The sequence below is a fragment of the Haemorhous mexicanus genome, chromosome 3, assembly GCF_027477595.1.
Source record: "Haemorhous mexicanus isolate bHaeMex1 chromosome 3, bHaeMex1.pri, whole genome shotgun sequence".
In the NCBI taxonomy this organism is placed as follows: Eukaryota; Metazoa; Chordata; class Aves; order Passeriformes; family Fringillidae; genus Haemorhous; species Haemorhous mexicanus.
Window position 1 is genome coordinate 20,141,137 of NC_082343.1, and position 19,627 is coordinate 20,160,763.

The window sequence follows — 19,627 nt, forward strand, 5'->3', positions numbered from 1 at the left end:
GGGAAGCAAAGACTACAAAAGCATTTCTCTGAGCAATTATGAACAGATGCAGTTTGCTTACGTCCAGAACACAAAACAAGGGTATGTAATATTATGCACCAGAGTTAACTTCAGCAAATTTCTCTTCCTCATTAAATCAGCCATTGTTAAGGAAAAACACCACACACCAGGATGTTCATTGTGAATTTGCTGTTTTTTTAAGTACTGGAATTTGTTGCACAAGAATAAATTTCTCAGCTAAATCAATATAAATAATCAGAAGCTAACAAATCTAATCCAGTGGATGGTACAGCATCAGAAAAGCTCCTAAGCGGGTAGGTAGAAAATCAGTTCCTCCCCTAAAGACTGGAAAGATATTTCATAACTTAAGACTAGTCTATGAGGTATATATCATAATTTAATGCTGGTATAAGAGGCACAGCAGTGAGCCTTCATAAACTGGATTAAAATGAGACTTCTACAGAAAATAATTTCAACACTCACATTTTTATATTGAATGTAAAGTACATGGAAATTGGAAAAAAAAGATGCGCATTATTCTATTCAATATTGTCACAAGATTTAGAAGTTTACTAATTGGTTTAAGACTCGAATTGGTTCAAGATTCAAATTGATTTTACAGCGAAAAGAAATTTTGTTGCACAAGTGGTTCTGAATAAAAGCCTTAACAGTATTTGAGGACATGACTTTATATTGCAACTCCGCATTTCCATGAAGCGCTACTTTGACATTAATCTCCTCCCCCACAATTTGCCCATGTAGAAGCACACTGGTCATACACATCTGCAATGCCAATAACCATGTATTTACAAATAAATGCAGCTTTAAACAATAGCAACTACATCCCTCAATAACACTCAGGATAAATACCTCTATATGCAAAGAGATGTAAGCAAAAAGACCACATTTATTTCCTAGAAAGCCGAGTTGGTTAAACTTACAAAATCTGGACAGAACAGCGATGTTTGTTTTCTGAGGACAACCTGCTGTAGGATTATGATCTATTTTACTGACAAAAAAATAACATTTTCAGAATTCAGACACATCTGTATTTTCCTGTGCAGCAGCGTCCTCTCTCAGAAGGTGTGACTTATCTCCCTGACTTATCTCTTCATTCTTATAAAAGGCTACCATTCAAAAAAAAAACTTTTGAACAAGCATCACCTTTTTGGAAAGGTGCTGCAGCCTCAAAAGCGTCACTTATAGAAAGAGACAGGCAGCGCTGTACTCATTTTCTAAAATTTGTAGTAGGAAAAAGTAACAAGACTTGAAAAATTGTTTCCTGTGCTTCCAGCTTAATTTTTCAAGGCACAAACTGCACAAAGCAAAGATCTGCCACACCATTAATAACATTTCTACTTGCTGCCAGATTGATACCTAGGTTTAAGATTTACTTTAAGTTACTACAAACTGAAAATATTCAGTTAACCAAGGCTTTGTCTTCTTTGAAAAACGTGCTTGAAAGCTGCTCTACTTTCTAAACTGTTACTGAGAAGGGATGTGGCAAAAGGAGCACAGCTCTCAATAGGTAACACATTGAGATTGTTCCAAATCTTCCACACTGCTTTACTTCTGTTCTGCTTTTCTCAGTGACAGAAGGAACTTAAGTTACAGGCTCCAAACACGTTCAAAGAATAAAAAGCTTGCTCTTGCTGACCCCTAGAAGGGGCATATCTGAAATAACCATCTCCTAATTAAACCTATTAATAAATTAAAAAAAAAAAAAAGGCATCTTCTGCTCTGCTAGCAGTTTGCAGAAGAGCAATAGAATGCTGTTTCAGAAACATCCCTGGTGAAGCCAGTAGAAGACAAAATTTTCAATGTAGCAGACATGAAAAATAGACCAGCTATTTTGATACAAATTTGTCTTACGATAAAACCCAAATACTTACATTTGGAAACAAATTACAATAGTGACAGTGGAAAAATCTAAGTCAGTACAGTAAGTTACTATCAAGATTGCAAATCAACAATAAAGCCAGCTCTGCTCTAAGCAGATGCTCACTGAGTACAATGGTAACTGTATAGTGAACAAACTGAAAAAAAGTAGAAAGGGCAGGACCCTTAATTCAACATAGGTTTTCTATTTAAAGAGGTAGAGGTCCTGGAGTGAGAACTACAATGTAAGTTAAGACATTAACATAAGCTATCACATTGCATAGACAAGAAAGCAAAATTAAAAATTCACAAGGTCAGCTAACTTAAGCCATCAAATGTTAGGCCATGACAAACTAAAGTAACTCTGTCTGAAGTATCCTGTGCATTCCACAGAGCATGAAAATCACTGGTGGGCAGCTAGGAAGAAACGAAACACTCTTTGCTTTTATACCTGTGACTAACTACAGACCCAGCTTGTATAACACTTCACTTGCTGGAAGTATGTGCTCAAATATTTCTGTTTACAAAATAGAATGGTGCATGTGAAGACATGACTCATTTCACTTGGGTCAATAGCAAGTACTGTAGCAAAACTGACTTGCACTCAGTATCCTTCATACTCTGGTGAATGGAAAGGGGATGGTTTTGTAAATGACCCTACACTCAAGATAACCAAAAATTTGTCTTGTTTGATTAATAATAATCAGTAGTGATTGAAGATCTAAAAGTTTTGCTGAACTGCAAAACTTATCAGCTTTGAAGTTCTAGACGCCATCCTCTCAACCAGGAGAATTTAGATGGGTTCCAACTCAGGAGTGGTATTTTTGTGCCAGTAACATATTCCAGCGTCCTCTATAAACCTTCATTAGACAGGTGTCTGTTCCTATCAACACAATACTTCTATCACTGCTTCCCATTCCCAACACTGCCTCTTGAAGAAAAAACCCAACCACTTAACAGCCCTTTTTACAGTATAAGCCTGATGACAAAATCATAAAACTTCACAATGCAGTGATACTAAATAGTACAAAGAGAATCACAAACAAAATGTAATAGTTCAGTGCAGAAAGAAAATAAAGTGACTGATTTCATAGCAAAGAACAAGAATTATTTGACTAACAATCCACAAATGACCCACTAAAACACTAACAGAAATTATCTTAAGCATGCTAATGAACCACCCTCTCACTCTTATTTGCCTTGTATTTACAATTGTTTCAGTGACTGAAAAATTGTGTTTAAGTTTGCTTTTTCGGGCAACCAGTATTCATTCACTCAGTCACGGCTAAAGACCTACAAAGCTTCAAAATAAAGATTATTTTTTCTGAAAACCATAATCAGTATTTTACAAATTAAAACATGAGACCAACAAATTACCCAATTTTTCAGTGTGAGCAGAAGATGCATGGGATCAATATATTAAGAAGTTACTGAAGAATGAAATTCCAGTTATATCATAAATTTAAATGTCTATCCTTAGTTCTACTACAAGTGGCTTCTAACAGTACCTAACACTGTTTGTCTTGTTGCCAGCTCCCACTCAAAAAAACCAAATAACAGCACCAATGTCCTATTGAATGAGTATTTTATGTACTATTTGTGCAGTGTGACAACATCTTTTGTATGCTATGGAAGTCTTATTTATACTTGGAATGGTTTATTGAATTATTATTGAGTATTTTTGTATGAAATACAACTTAACATTAAAACTATTGTCCCAAAGCTGAGTTTTTCTCGCTTTGTTTTCTGGAAAGTTTTAACATATTTTAGCTTCTCATTGCTCAACAATGAGACAAACCCAGCTCTTCAAGTGTGAACACCAAGCTAGCTAGGAAATAAGCTACGTGAGCAGCACAGGATTTCCACAATATGCTCTGTCACACACTGCCTCTGCGGGTCTCTCTTCTCTAGCTCAAATATTAGCAAAGAGATTTGCTTAATACAGGATACAGTACTTAACAGCAAAGCCTCTGCATGGACTGCACAGCAGGCTGAATTAAAAAAATATATCCAGAAGAACTCACACTCAAGTACTACAAAAGAGAACATTAAAGCAAATAATGTATAAAAGAAAAAAAGAAATTAAAGCAAAGCTGTTTATAACTCCCCATAACCAAAATTACAAAATAAAATAAATTGTAGTAGCAGCCAGAGATAAAAGAACAGCAATAAGCCCTGGCCTCTCTCATTTCTACAGCTACAGACAACAGCAGTCTAGTATTTGTAAACAAAAAATACCCCAAATTTTTATAATGGGCATCCTCCAGTAGGACAACACATTTCTGTGCTTTAGCCACAACAAAACATACCCAGAATTAAATAGTAAAAATCCAAAGCAAACAAAAATCCCCAAGGTTTTGATAAAACCTTGATCACAATGACTTTGAAAGACTTCTGAATTTCTATCTACAGTCATAAGCAATGCTGTTTTGATTATATTCACTCATTTTGTCAATTCTGTGCACAAAAAGTAATTGCCACAGGTCCCCCGAGTTCAGGAAATATTTTATTAAAGCTGAAAGACTATGAAAACAAATGTAGAAAAGCCCATTAAAACAACAGATGTTGGTACTCTAAGTCCACAAAAAAACCAATTAGTACATTAAAGAAAAATATCCAAGAATACCATCCTTTACAGCATTAAATCTTGGTTTAGCATGTAGACAAGCTGTTTGCATACCTAACTGGAAAGAAATGTTACTGTTGGAAAAGAGGAAAGCTAGAGGAGGAAGGAAGAGCAAAACAACAAAGCTCAGAGAGGAACCACATGGAGCCACTGCCCTCAGACAAATGAATGCTCACATTATAGCAGGGAGACTACGCTCTCCCAAGGTCACACACAAAAATGTTGTTTAGCAAGATAAGGGGATCAAATATTTCTGTCAAGTAAATAAAGGATCATGGTTCAACTGTTTACAGAATCTCAGATGTTACGGTCTACTCTTACCTTTTGCAGGCTAGTAGGATTTAGCTGGGTTTTATCTATTATTTTCACAGCAACCTTGGGAAAAAAAAACAAACAGCTATGAATTACTAAACAGAAGAAGTTTTGAACAAAACCATACTGCACCTCTGTGAACAAGAGCATAGATGCACCTGTAAAACATGCGTGTCTACTTCTACACATTTCATCAAGAAAAATTCTCAAACCTATTAAGATTTAACAGCAGGAGCTTGGAACTTTGCCACCAAAGAATCAGTTTTATACATCTGTCTGCATTTGGACTGAACATTATCCTGTCCAGGCCCTCTAAACATGAGATTTATCTATTAACAGATCACCAATATCAATGAAATCTGCCTATCAATATGTTTCTCTTCAGTTTTAGAAATGCTTGGGGATGAACGGACACCTTCCCAGGCCCAAAATACCATTTGATGCAGAACAAACATTTTGATCCTTTCACCAAGAAGCTACATTTTAAAGAGGGGCTAGGGTGGGTAGGTGGTTAGGCGGAAACTCAGGCATGTCAGGTAACTTCTTCTATATGCTGAAACATCCTCTAGAAGAAATACTTATTATAAAGATAGCCAAAGAAAACAAATCAGACTGTCAGTCTTCTTTTCAAGGCTTACCTCTCTTCCAGTAAGCACATGCCTTGCCAGCTTCACTTTGGCAAAATTTCCTTTTCCTATTGTTTTCAGTAAGCGATAATTTCCAATGTGAGGATGCTCTTCATTTGTGGATGTTATGGAGTTCCTACATCGGGGGATGTTTTGTCTGCTACTTGACTTGATAGGCTGAATGTGGGGTTCCGTATATCCATCCACAGAGGTGTGCTGCAAGGCAGACAAAATAGTTGGGAATTTAGCTACTTGGATTTTAGACAATTGAAATAGAATAGACCACAAGTATAAAAAGATGTAAAGGGGAGTAATTTAACTTTTACAATATAACTGATAACTCTGGATGGTAGCCCAATGGGCTCTGCCTTTGGGCAGAGTTCGATACATGTCTCATGAAAAAGTCTGCAGAAAGATTTTACCAGCTCCAAAAGCAAAACTAGATACCTAGGTAGTAATCTACAATCCATTACAGACTCTTTTAAACATGCCAAACCACACAGTATAGCTCTATGTTGCAAATAAATTTGTCTAATTTTAATCAAATTTAGTCTTTTAAAAATACATTATGCAAAATATATTTGTACTTGGGCATATTTGGAAACAAGGTTTCACTCTTTTTTTGTTAACTTTCTTCAGTCAAATGAAATTACTTTTTTTTTCAAGTAAACTTTTTTCCCCAAACATGTTTGCATCTTTTTAAGTTTTTGTTCAAGTAGCAAACTATCTACATCTTTATTTAAAAATAACTATTTTTAAAAACTCTGTGAGACTGCATAAAGTATTTCAAATCTCAAAAGTCTGAAGAAGTAAAAGGAAGTTATTTTTAATGTATGCCAACACATCATCCCACATTAAATGTTAGTCACTGAAATCTGCTTCTGTACTCTAACTTCCAAGTATATAAGGGACAAGTTACAGATGGGGCTTGGAATTGTTCCAAGGAGAAACCAAAGTAATGAAAAATGCCAAAGGAGTGCTAAGTGTTTCAGTATTTCAAATACTTTCTAAGAGTGGCAGATGGGTGCAAGTGTTTAACAGGTAAAATTTAGCTTCTAATCTTTTAAATTACAGACTTTGAAAACTGGCAGATACTGGAGGTAGAAAGAATGTCTTCCCAGAGCAGTTTTTAGATTTGTAGCAGAAAGGCATGCTTACTCCCAGCTAAGCATAAAGCATCAACAGACACTTGAATATTACCTGAATATTTTCCCATTACTGATTGCCTCAATTAAAAAGTGGGTATCTTTTTACACAGCACTAACAAGCCTGTTCCTAGGATCCTTGACCTTAAGCTGAAAGCAGTCTGAGGGTAACTGGAGTTTTACTGCTTTTCCCAATACCCAACCTAATGCTGGGCTGTGCTGATCTCATCCATCATTCCTTAAGGAATTATTTTCATATACAACCAGAATTTAAAGAAGTACTTCCAGCTTCAGCCTGCATTTGCTGGAGACTGAAGTCAATCCCCGCCTGTAAATACTCAGGTTTACAGGCAGTCCCACTGAACCAGGCAAGATTATTTCAGGACATAAGCAGCAGTGGATATGGAAAAAGTAGCAAACAGCTGCAACACAACCGGAAAAAACAAGGAGTATACCACAACCAGAATGTTCTTCCCAAATGTAGCACAACCCGGCTTACATCACCTCCAGCATTATTAATTATTCACTATAGCCAAGAGAACAGCCCTAAATATAATTTTGTTTGTCTTTTCTTCGCATGAGTCCTTCTGCAAAATACTACTGTACTCCCACTAAACTGTTTTCCAAATTGCTGGAGAACCAAGCTAGCCAGGCATGTTTAGATTCTGTATATCAGACAAATTTATTCAGCTGTGAAAGAACATGCTAGTAATAGTATTTATTGTTTAGAAGCACATCATTAAAATACTTTTTGTGGACTTTGAAAAAGAAGATCAGAAAGGCAGCTCCAGGCAAAAAAGGCTCTGAAACATTCCTTCAGCACTGGACACCAGGCCCACATATGATGAACTACAGCCCAAAGAAAAGTCTCCCCTAAAAATACACCCAGCAAAATCAGTACCTGTGTGGTGCTAACAATGAATACTTCAGCTGTACTTAGAACCCCACCCAGGGCTACAGCACTGTGCTAAGCAAACAAGTTTTAGAAGTCTTTGAGCCTCTTAACTCACTGAATTAGATCTCTACTACAGGAAATACAATGCCTACCAGAAGCATTGACAATCCTAATATCAATTGCCATTCATATGCTTCAAAGGATTAGACTACGCCCAGCAGATATCTGAAGGGATCTCTTCGAGAAACAGTTGGATAGACTTAACCAATGCCATGGGCAAAGAGGAAGATGCCTCCACAGAATAGATCATTTCAATGCAGACTGAACAGGGAAAGCATTATATAGTCAAAATGACAGTATAAGAGTACCAGACTTGAAGAGGGAAAAAGAGTAATAAGGTTCATGGTAATGATGACTCTGGATTTTGGTCTTTTTGTGAGAGAAAAACGAAGCCTCTCTGGATGGTTCCTAATTATTCCTTCTCAAACACATTCTCTTCAGAGTCAACCAACCATTCTCTCCAGCTATGCCCAAGGATGACAGAAATGATGCATAAAGAAGGTCAAATTTCCTGGTTTTGTGAGCCACACATAACTAAATATATACAATTTCTGAATTTGAACAGCACTGAATGAAATTCAAATTCTTCTTGTAACAGGCCTCTTTTCTGCACAGAAACAGCTTGCTATTGTTGGAAGGTAAAGAGGAATTTAAAGTAGAAACTTATCAACTTCTAGAAATCAACATTCAGTGAAACTGAAACAAAAGATTAAGAAGTTGAAAAATTATAATCAAGGTCAAGTAACATTTATCTCAGAGATTATTTCTAAAGAATACTACAGCTGAATTTCACAGAAGTATGCAACATCCACATTGTCCAGAAGGGCAGGCTACATAGTTTTCAGATCCTTCTGGTCCATTACAATACATTCATTCATTATGCATCAGTACTATGTGGCTATTTAAAATGTCATTTCAGTAGAATAATCTCTAAATTCTGAGAAGCTTTTCAGGGTGCTGGAAACAAGGGGGCTGTAGAAACCAACACTCGCCTTGAAGTTCACTGTCATCAAAAACCAGTTCCAGTCAACCAGCTGCATTTCCCACACAAGATTTTAATTAGAGGTTCTGTTATTTCACTAGATACCCTGATTTTATTTTTTTTATAAATATATACACACATATATATAAAATGTAGTGGGAAACACTACCTTACTAGTACACCATAAACATGACTCAATATATTCAATTTATGGCAGGGTAAAATCAAATCCCTAGAAATAGACACAAAATTAGGTGTTTCTTAAAATACAATGCAATTTTAAACAAAAATAGGGTGAAGCAGTAACAAGCTTAGAGCTGAAACAGTTTATTAGAATATTTAGGTATTTTGCACATTAGGTACTTTAAAAGAAGAGAATGTGTGCAAAACAAAATCCACCTTTTCAGGAATCTCAAAAAAGTATTCCTAACATTCAATTTTAAACTGCAACAGAAGAGAGCTCGATTAACACTTACTGCTTCATACTAGGTCTGCTTCTGACATATTCCACCAGGGTTGTTACAGAAAGCCAAGGGCAGTAAGACCACAAGAGAGTTAATCTGACCCATTGTTTCTCAAAGCTGTAATTTTCTTTCTTTACCCAAGGTAACTTTACCAAAGCAAGATGACCTGATGGCCACATCATCTTTAAGAAAGTGCAGAAGAACTAACCCCACCAAGTAGGTACAATGTAGGGGATTCACTACTTTACATATTCAGTATCCTTTAGCCACTTACCAGCCACTGAAATAGTACTCTCAGGGATTGTACACGGTAATCAAACTTACAACATCACCTATTAAGTGCGGCTACAGCTTGGTCTTATAAATTCCCCCAAACCATTCCAGTCACCAATCCACAAAATCTTTCTCAATCTAACAACACTGAAGGCCTCTATCGTCCTTCATAGTAAGAGGATAATTTCCACACATCAATCTGCCTACAAACACACCTCACTTGATTAAACAAGCCTCTTAGTCCTGAATTTTCCCCATCTTGATTTATCACAAGGTAAATTCCTTGGTAGAGCCAGCCCATGCAAGTAAAGTCAGCACATGCAGTTCTACAAAATGCAAATTATCACACTTTTCTCACTCAGTATTTTCTATCCTGTCCTGGACATGAGTATCTTGCAGCCAATTTTTATATTCATAACTCCTACCATTTCCAAGCATGTGCCATACACATGAGCATTTATAACAGCTGTCATATTTTTCAAATATGCAAATATTTTTCAAAATAGCTAGCCCAGACAGAGGGTATCTGAAGGGTTGAGAAGAGTCTTCTAAATAAGCTCTGATCTGCAACAGTTTTGCTCTTAATATATGTATATTGTAGGGGGAAACATTCCTTTTCTAGTACAATATAAACATGAATCCTGATATATTCAGTTTATGTCAGTATAAAATAAAGTCTCCAGAAATAAACACATTAAAATTAAATGTTTCTTAAAATACAAAGCCAGGAATGGAAAGAGGACAGAGGTGTGAAATACTGTCCTGGATGTCCAGCTGCTGTCATGTTGCCCTCTGTCACTAGTCCTTAGGACCTAGAAGCTTATAGCAAGCCACCTCAACAAAGATTTTTGCTGAAGCATCAAACTGAACTGAAAGAGTCCAATTTCTTGGAAGCTCTTGGTGAACCTCAAAGTAGAAACCATCAGAGATGCTCAGATGAGCTTGTTCTGCATCATGTGTCAAGAGCATGCAGGTGGTACAGGTATGATGCAAACTGCACACGATTATAGTACCTGATCCCCCAGTTAGGGGCAGAAGAAAAAGGGGATTCCCCCTCTTCCAGGTAAGCCTCACATCTGCACAAAACCACACCTTACTCCTGCCACATATATCTATCACATCATACTACAATTCCTAAAGCACCTCTGCTCTAATAGAGCACTATCTAATATTTCTTCTCAGACATGTGAAGAAGTGCTTTGGAAGGGCCAGTTTAAAAGACTGAATGTACGTACACATGATTTTTTTAATTTCTTAAGTGCAATTAAATGCATACTAGATTGTGAACAAATGATAAAAACTTTCCTATTAAAAAAAACCCACCAAAATGCAAAGCAACCAACGTTCCCCACTGAAAGAGGGGAACATGCAGGACTAAGCTCAGAAAAACCAAAGCAACAATGGCAGTGAGGAAAGAAGTACTTAGAGTTTTCATATCAGATACCAAGATCAGTGCACGGCAGACAAAGAAGAGAATCAGACAAAACTGTGATAAAATGTAGAATGTACCCATCTCCTGTGCCTGCTTATGCACGCTTTCCAAAAGTGCGAGAAAACAATCCAGCATGTGCATCCTTCTCTTTTGATCACTTACATAATATGTAAAAATGCCAGACATGATTTTCTAGAATAGCTTGAGTCTATCAGCTATAAGATAAAAAAATTTGAAGCTGGCCTGAGTCAAGCATACACAAACATTTCATTAATTGATGCTGCAACTCTGAAAAGCATTTTATAAAACTTTAATAACTCCAAACTATACTTTCTTTTTCTTCCCAGTTGTACTATTGTGTACCTCACAAAAACAATTTCAATGGTAACAGGAAAACATTTCTACTACAAGGTGAAATAAAATACCCCAATGCCAATAGACAAATACTGTTCCCTTCCCAAAAGCAGACATGTACACGAGTGACAGGTAAATTTATGCTGAGCATTGAGTAAATCTTAATCTGTGCTTGTTACTATAGTATCTAAGTGCCATGGAAGTTTTTTTTTTTTTGTTTGTTTGGGTTTTTTTTTGTTTGTCTGTTTGTCTTTTAAGTGCTCAACATATGTGAAACACACAGAAATAAGTTTGACAACTTTGAGACAGAATTGTTTTCCTCATCTCAAGCTACACAGGATGCAATGTTTACAGCTCCATACCTGAAGCAATCCAGGAAAGAAAACATCCCATGATCTACCAGTGCAGAAACAGACACAGCTAATAGGAGTTTCAGAAGTTCATACTAATTCTCATTTTCATGTGGTTACACCAACCTGTATTAATCCAGTGCATGATACAGTATGCTGATTCCCATTTTTTTTAAACACTGTAGTAACATCATATGGAAGGGTGGAGATCATTATCACATGGATTTACAGATCCTTTTTATTTGATAGATAAAAAACCTTAGAAATGTGCTGGTCCATCCCCAAGATGACAGTCAAAGCATTTCAGAAAAACAAACAACTCCACAGCATGAAATCAGGTCTTGTAACCTGAACTCAGCTTACATGTTTCCTCCTCTCCCTGGGCCTGAAGCCCTCAGCCTGGCCAGGCGTGCAGGTGCAGCAGAACAGGACCTTCCTGTCTTTGTTCCATTTCACTCAGAATTGGCACAGTTATTTCAACCTGGCACTTTCCTTCCTGACTCATCCCAAACACACAAACAAGATTTTCCAGGGCTAATTCAGGACAGCCAGGCCATATCATCTCCATTAATTGCTAGGATAAAATGAAACCCTCCCTGTAGCCCCATGAAAACTGAGACAAGCCAGCTAAAAGCTGCTGCAGTAAACCACAAGTGGAACCATCATGAGGGGGAAAAAAAAAAGATAAAAGTTTTTATAAAATCCTCTTGTTTACTCATTTTTGTTATTTAGTTCAGTACTAAAAACTACCACCTGCCCTATCAAGCAAAAGAGTAAAACACTTCCTATCTTGTCAAAATAAAATGCCAAATGTCCCTCATCCATGAAACCTAAAACAAAACTGTTTTTTGAAGGAAAGCACTTACAGGAAGGAAGAGCAAAACTATTCCTGCAGCCTCCTGGACACATCTAAACACAGCCCTTCACAGACAAGAGTTCTCTCAACTTTCTTGCCAGCCACTGCTCTTTCCTCAGGAGGTGAACAGTTTAACATGCCAGTCTTTTTTGACTTATTTCATGAGATCTTCAAACCTGTCAGCACAGAGCTCCCAGTGAGCATTCACATCTCTCCCAGGACATCCTGCCAGCACTTGGAGGCACAGGCAGCTACAGGGCACTACTGATTCTGAATGCCACAGCACTCACAGTTTGCTCAAAAATCCCCTGTGAAACAAAAAGAAAACTAAATGCAAATGTTGGTTGTTAACTGAACCAACCAAACAAGAACAGGAACATACCCAGAAAGCAAAACTTCCGGCAAAGGAAACTGGCAGGAGTTTTTATTGCACTTATAAATGATGCAGCCAGGTCATTTTTCAATCAGCCAGATGAAAGGCAAAAGAAGGAAGATATGAAACAACCTACAATTCAGGATCATGTCAAACACATGGAGCTCCTCAAGCATTTGCAGGACTCAAGAAGTAGAAAATGCTTTAATATCCAATTTCAAAACTGAGAGGAAAGGGCTGTTTCTACAATCTAGAGACTGCAATCCTGAAACCTGAGGCTTGCCTCCAGGCGAGGGAAACAGCAGCAGGAGGCAAGGTTTACTCACAAAAGAGCCACCAGATTAGAGTGTGAAGCATGTCTGACACTCAGGATCAAACAAGTGCCCTTCTGGGTCAGCTGAGGTTTTCCTACAGAAGGAAAAGATACAGCAGCTGATTGTGACCAGGCTCTGAATTGCAACTCATTCTTCCTCTCAAAGTTTATGAAATGGACATTTTTTCCTTATCCACAGTATACCTACAACAATTCTGGATGAGTCCCCATGTGTCACGATGGCTACTGAAGCTGATCCAACACCGCTCCCATGCCCACACACACACCCACAACCTCACTACTGCTGGGGCAGCAGGACACATGGACAGAACAGGCAGCCGTGCCAGAGAAACCGTTGCAACTCTATTGCCAGGGTCACCTCCGGCTCCCAGACCACAGGCACCCCCTGACACCTTCCCAGCAGCAGCACAGGCACAAGGACAAAGGGCAACACCCAGCACTGGGAGGACAGCATCACATCTGCTCTATGTTAAACTCTCATGGAACTGCACTATCAGGACAGGAACATGGAAAAGAAAATTGATCACACTACTTTTCTTGATAATCCAAAGGCAAATTGACACCAGTAGTGAAACTTAAGCTAGGAGATACTTATTCTAATTCTACAACAAAGTAAAACACACAAGGACTCAGAAAAGAACCAAAACCAACACAACAACAAAAATCCCCCAAAACACAAAGAGCCCCAAACCAACAAAAACAATCCTATAAACAAGGCTTGCTTACTCCTGTTGTTTACCCTCAGAAGAACACACAAAGTGAGCTCAAGAAGCTCCCCTTTAGGGATGACATGAGTGGCAAAGCAGCACCCCAACATTTTGCTACACAAAAGAGAAAGTTCCTCCTCCAGCAAGCTGGACAGTATTTCTGAAGTCTTCATATACCTATTACTGGATTCATCCAGTAGATCCAATGACTAATTCATCAAGACAGATCATCATCTCATTTTGAAGACTATCTTACCTCAAGGCCTTATTAACTTTCTGAAGTAAAGCCAGCTTCATAAAAGTGAAGAGATGACCAATTAAAATATCTAACCTGATAACAGTACATACTAATTGATGAACACATGTCCTAGAAAAGAAACTGTCTCAGGCAATGCAGGACTCTGTAATGTCTGAGGACCACATCAAGCCTTGTTTCAAATGCTGTTACCCAATGCTTAGCATGATTTTCCCATTTTCTCTTGACGTTGTTCTTTTAGGGATCTTGGAAGCCTAATCTAAAGAGTACAGAGACTCATCTTAACAATTCCCATCATACAATACAGTATGCGCAAAATAAATGTAACTAGAAGTAATTCTCAAAATTAACTTGTTGCCTAGACAGAAGAGGGGAATAGAAAACATGGATCTACAGCAGATTAACAAGGCCTATCTCAAGCCCTTCCACAGACCCTTCAAAGGAGGGCAGGGAATCCTTCCTGACCTGAAGCGCACTTTAATGGCTTCTTGCACTAGAGCAGACCAGTTTAGTTTCTCCGTCTCCAAGGCTTGATAATATGTGCTGGTCCACCACCCTGCAGCCAAGGACTTCTGGTGTCAGTAAGAAGTCTTGGCTCAGAAGACTGACCTGCAGAGGGTCTAATGGACCTCATCTGTCAAGGACATACAGTTTTCATATTTAAGCCAGAATCTCATCAGACCCAGCATTCTGCAGACTTTTTTTTTTTTCATAAACACAAGGTTGACTCTGAGGAGTAACAGTTACTTTCACACAGGAAAATCAGAACACCTTCCTAAGAGGAGGAAGCACCTTAACCGGCATAGACAGCAAGTGTGCACTCAAGCAGCATTCAGTTAAAAGGGTTTTGTCTCCTGAGAAGAGGCTAGCAGAGCATGACCTGATGGCGGGAGATGCAGATAAAGTTATAAGGACGCCACTAAACTTAGTTTATGCTAAGTTCAGAAGACCAACTGTGTTTTACAGCAGAGCAAGATTATGACAATGTATCCAAGTCAACTGGCTGGGACATGGTGAACTCAAAACAAACAGCAAAATGAAGTCTCTTTCGCTGAGTGCTCTCTACCTTGTTTTTCACTTAAGTGTTAATTAACAGATCAAATAAAATGTCCTCAGTTGAGCAGTAGTAATTATTTACCTTCATATGGATAATGCTATACCACATTTCAATTTAGCAAATATATTTCCAGCCTTGCACAGATTTATGCTTAACTTTAAGCTGTCCAAACAGCATCTGGCCCTTGGACCTATCTTATGATCAAAGAGTGTGTTTCTCACAGAGCTCAGACTACATATCCACAGAGCCCCTTGCTCCTAAACTCATGCAACCACCCTGTTTTAACCTTTGGGCTTCAATTATTCATGATCACAAACTACTGCAATGTAGCATCCCAGAAATACATGCAACTAAGAAGCTAAATTGATATACGGAAAAGAGGAAACAGCAGCAACATTTCTCTAAGATTTTGCAAAGTATGTAATAGAGCTAGGAAAAAAAGAACACATTTCTTTAGCTGTTTTACACTGAAAGACGCGGTGATACAGTAGATAATGAATACTGATAACCACACACATACAGCACATAGATGTGCTGAATTCAAACCATGGACAGAAATCACACATGAGTGTAACTGAGATGTAAAAACCAAGCACAAGGAAAAAAATGATCAAAACAAATTTAACAGACCATGTAACATAATTTGGCTAAGGAAGTAAAAGAAAAAAAAAAAAAACAACACAGGATGCAAAGAAAATATTAAAACCAGTAGATGCTGCATTTACCCAGACCAATAAAATAACAAGTTGGGAAAATGATGAAGAAATAATGTACACACATATACATAGGTAAATCTTAATAAAACAAGCCAAATAATCTGTGATTAGAGGTTTGAACAAATCTAGTATGTATTCATAATGAATACAGTCATTAAAATAAGCAGCCAATCCAACAGTAAGAAAAAAGATGTATGACCTCCTCTAGAGTCCTTGACAATCTGTGGGTGAGGAACCCCAGACCCCCAGCTATGGGCTTTACACAGAAGCCCAGCCTGCAGGGCCTTTCAGACTCCTTCATCTAAATGGTGAGACATCAAATTACCAGTAGCAGCAACAGCAGCCACCAAGCCCACCATTAGCAGGGCCAGCTCTCAATTCTGTCCCTAGCTGGACATCAAAACAGTTTGAATAATATTAGAGGAGCATGCCTAGAAATCCCCAGCTTAAGTGCCTTACCAAATCAGATGCTGTCTCATATTAAAAGAGGAACTAATTTGATTCAGTACCAAAGTCATAAAAGCAGAGAAATCATGGGGACCTGAGGGCAATGTCACAGGTGACAGGGATTATATCAACCTCCCTACTGGAACCGGGAATTTGTCCCCAAACCTTAAAGGAAAATAATCTCTAAGCAGATTTCAAATGGACACAACTGAATTTTTTAAGGTCTTAGGATGAGCCACCAGCAACGTTTTGCTCTCTCTTCCACCACCAATGCGCCAAAGGTCCTTTTCCCACCCACTGTGCTAGAATCCTTGCCTCTTAAAAGATGAGAAAAGCCACAGCACGGTAGAAGAGATGATCACATATCCCTTTATGCAGCATTGCAATCCCTGAATTATCACAGGCTCGCTGGGAACTCTATTTACCAAACTAACTAGAATACTCCCAACCTCTGGGGATGACAACTATTGTGTTAAATTTTTTTTATTTTAAATATTTATTTTAAATATTTCTTTAACAAAGAGTTAAAGAATCTACTCATTTTCTACTGCCATCCTACGACCCAACAATGACCTGAAATCAGGCATAGTTTTGGAGAAAAGTATACCTCCAGATGTCTTCCTACCCTAACTCCAATATATAGATATATGTCTGTGTATAACCACAGGCAATAAACTTGACAGTCCTCAGTCTGCTTTCTTCTTTTCCTCTGTCTGTCACTTGCTGAGTTTAATCTTCTATTAAATCAAGTCAATATTAGGAAAATGGCTGATACACCATTAACACTTCACTTGATCCTAACTCCAATCGAATACTCAAGTGCTGTATTTAATTCAGCTTCTTCAGGTTAGAAATTATTTCCTGAATATGATGAAAACAAACAGATGGCTAGAGGAGTCCACTTTGTCTGTTCTACACCACTCCAGAAGGCTTGACGCCTCTCACTTGAAAACAATTCTATTGAAACTTAATGCTACACACCACTAGGAAATTAATTGAATGAGTAACAGAGAAAAGGCTTGTACACAATACCAAAATACAAAGTTTTACAAAAGGTCACATAAAAAACTAACAATAACGACAGTGGTAATAGCAGCAGCAATAATAATGTTATCTTGTAGTATTTCAGAAATATCAAACTTGACTTTTATATGAACACTATACTTGGGCATACTTCAATCACTGGATGAACAAGAATATCTTTCCTAAAAAGGACCTTTAAATGCAATTTTATCAGTCTACTTTGCATAGGCTGTGGGATTAGATTTCCCTTAGCCTAACTACAAACACTGCTGGAGGCACACATTCTCTGATAATAATAATGTCTTCCACTGACTAATTCCAGCATCTATATTAGCTCAACCCTCATTGCTCACACCAGGTTTGAGGATAAGATTTCACTGGACTTTGCAGCAGATGGAGCAAGAGTTACACCATGAAAGGCTTTCATAAATTTTCTTTGCTCATGTGCATCTTACGACTATCAGTGGAAGAAAGAAGTCTAAAAAGCAGCCAGTCTTTGTCAAATTAAGAAAAACAAGTTTGAAAAGCTATTACACATAGGTATGTCTGCTAAAGACTACTCAGAACAGTATTATTAATATTTTCTTTATTCATTTCATTGCATTGAATTATTAAAAATGCTATTCCTTCGGGAGTCTGATCTTGAGGAAAAAATACTATTTTAGTCCTCCAACAAGTAAAGGCATTCTTTGATTTATTTTTTTTTACCCACCTGTAGACTATCCCTACTATAATGGCAGAGGGAAGAAAATCAGATTACTGTTGGAAAAAATTATAAAATAAACCCTCAAATGCTTTAAAGAATTATATTACCTTGAATCAATAATTTTATCTGGAACAAGATATGAGTAAATACATTACACATGTAATCCATATGTGGAAAACAACCATATCCTCTCTAAGAGCTCAATGTAGCATTTCACAGACTAAGGTAATTTCCATGGCAAAAACAAGACTCCTCTTAACACAAAAGATTCTCTGAATTTCTGAGCTATGCCTCTACTTAAGTGAAGACAAACATCTAAGAAGTAGAAAGATACTTACATATGACTGAAGCCAAGCATGCACTCTCAAAAGGAATTTCAGATATTTACCGTTTAAGCACGAGTAATTTACACTGCTGCTACAGGCCTGCAGTATACCCTACCCTCCCCTTCTCCAGCTCTGCAACTCTCACCCATTAAAAATTCCTCACATATCTGAGTGCAGGGAGATAATCTCTAGGAGAACATGATAAAATTCTATGTCCTGTCTAAGTAATCACTATGAAGCTTTGGTTACTCTCTGCTGTTACCTGAGAGAAGCAAGCCCAGCCCAGTTACCTGACCAGGGTGGAGGGAAGGAAAGGTGGAATGAGGAAAATATAGCCTAACTGATGAATATTTCATGTTGTAATAATCATTTTTGCTAATATTTGAAAGAGGCCCCAACACAGAAACAGGTCTTCCCAGTCCACCAACAGCAAAAAATTTTCTCTCTCCCTTTAGCTTTACAATTCAGATTATTCCCACATTAAAATGCTCCTTATGCTCCTTGGGATTCCTACAGAAGGGTATTACTTGAAGGATAAACTGGCACTACAACTATATGGCTTTTATAAAGCTTTGTATTGGGTTTGCTTATGTCATTAAATGAGCAAAACTGGAAAAGGTCCCAGAAAGAGTGAAAAGCATAAGGAAGCTGGCAATGAGTATGCCAAGCTCCAGCACAAAAGCACGTTAGTAAACAAAATTGGGGAGAAAACAAGGGGGGTGAGGGGGAGCCAGAATGTGAGATTATAGCAAATTGCAGGGATTTATTGGCCAGCATATTAATCAACCGAGTCAGTCAGAATCTTGGAGAGACAGATTTCAGATATGTAAGGATAAAGCTGATGTGATGGCAAGTTACAGACTAGCACCAGGTTTAAAATTAAATTGGTTACATTTTTTAGAGACTAAATAAGAGAAATTATCTATGTGACAACCTTAAGATTAAAAATAAACAGCCTTTTCCTTTCTAAAAAAAAAAGGACTGCTTGAAGACAAGCAAAAGATGTTTTACTTTATTTTTTTATTACTTTCTTCTTAAGCATTGAGTTAGGATGAAAAAGATAAGAACCAACAGTGGGGAAGGGAGGATTCCAGGAGGAAACTTTCCAGGAGAGTCTAAAATAGTACTCTACCCCAGTGACTGAGGCTGAGTTTCTGCTTACAAGGACATGTGTGTTTTACTGCACCATGAGTAAGGTGTGGGCCTCCTACAGAAGCACAGTAGAGGCACTACAGGTTTTACCACAAGTCTCACCTTAGGCAAGAGCCTTTCCAGCAAGCCCTGCTACTATCCAAATCTTATCTACTTTCTTCAACCACATCTGTCGAAATAAAGATATCACTTCTCTCTAACAACCTTGCCTAATTCTGTGTCTGCTTAAAATTTTAAAAGTTATCATGCACTACTTTACTTTATAATACAAAAGCAA

General features: G+C 37.7%; 1 protein-coding gene across 5 annotated transcripts in view; it reads right to left on the reverse strand.

The window, feature by feature from the left end:
* The window catches only part of MARK1 (microtubule affinity regulating kinase 1), a 55,711-nt gene that overhangs the window by 27,507 nt on the left and 8,577 nt on the right, over window positions 1–19,627 (reverse strand). For 4 of the 5 annotated variants that reach the window (XR_009485695.1, XR_009485694.1, XM_059841002.1 and 1 more), the window contains exons 2-3: window positions 5,455–5,658; window positions 4,826–4,879 (exon numbers count right to left, since the gene is read on the reverse strand). Coding sequence is in view for 2 of the 5 variants with exons in the window: in XM_059841002.1 (XP_059696985.1) it covers window positions 4,826–4,879; window positions 5,455–5,658 (258 nt within the window). In the remaining 3 variants the exon portion in view is untranslated. Of the gene's footprint in view, window positions 1–4,825; window positions 4,880–5,454; window positions 5,659–19,627 lie in introns of those variants that run through there. The other variant, XM_059841005.1, reaches the window with a different exon arrangement.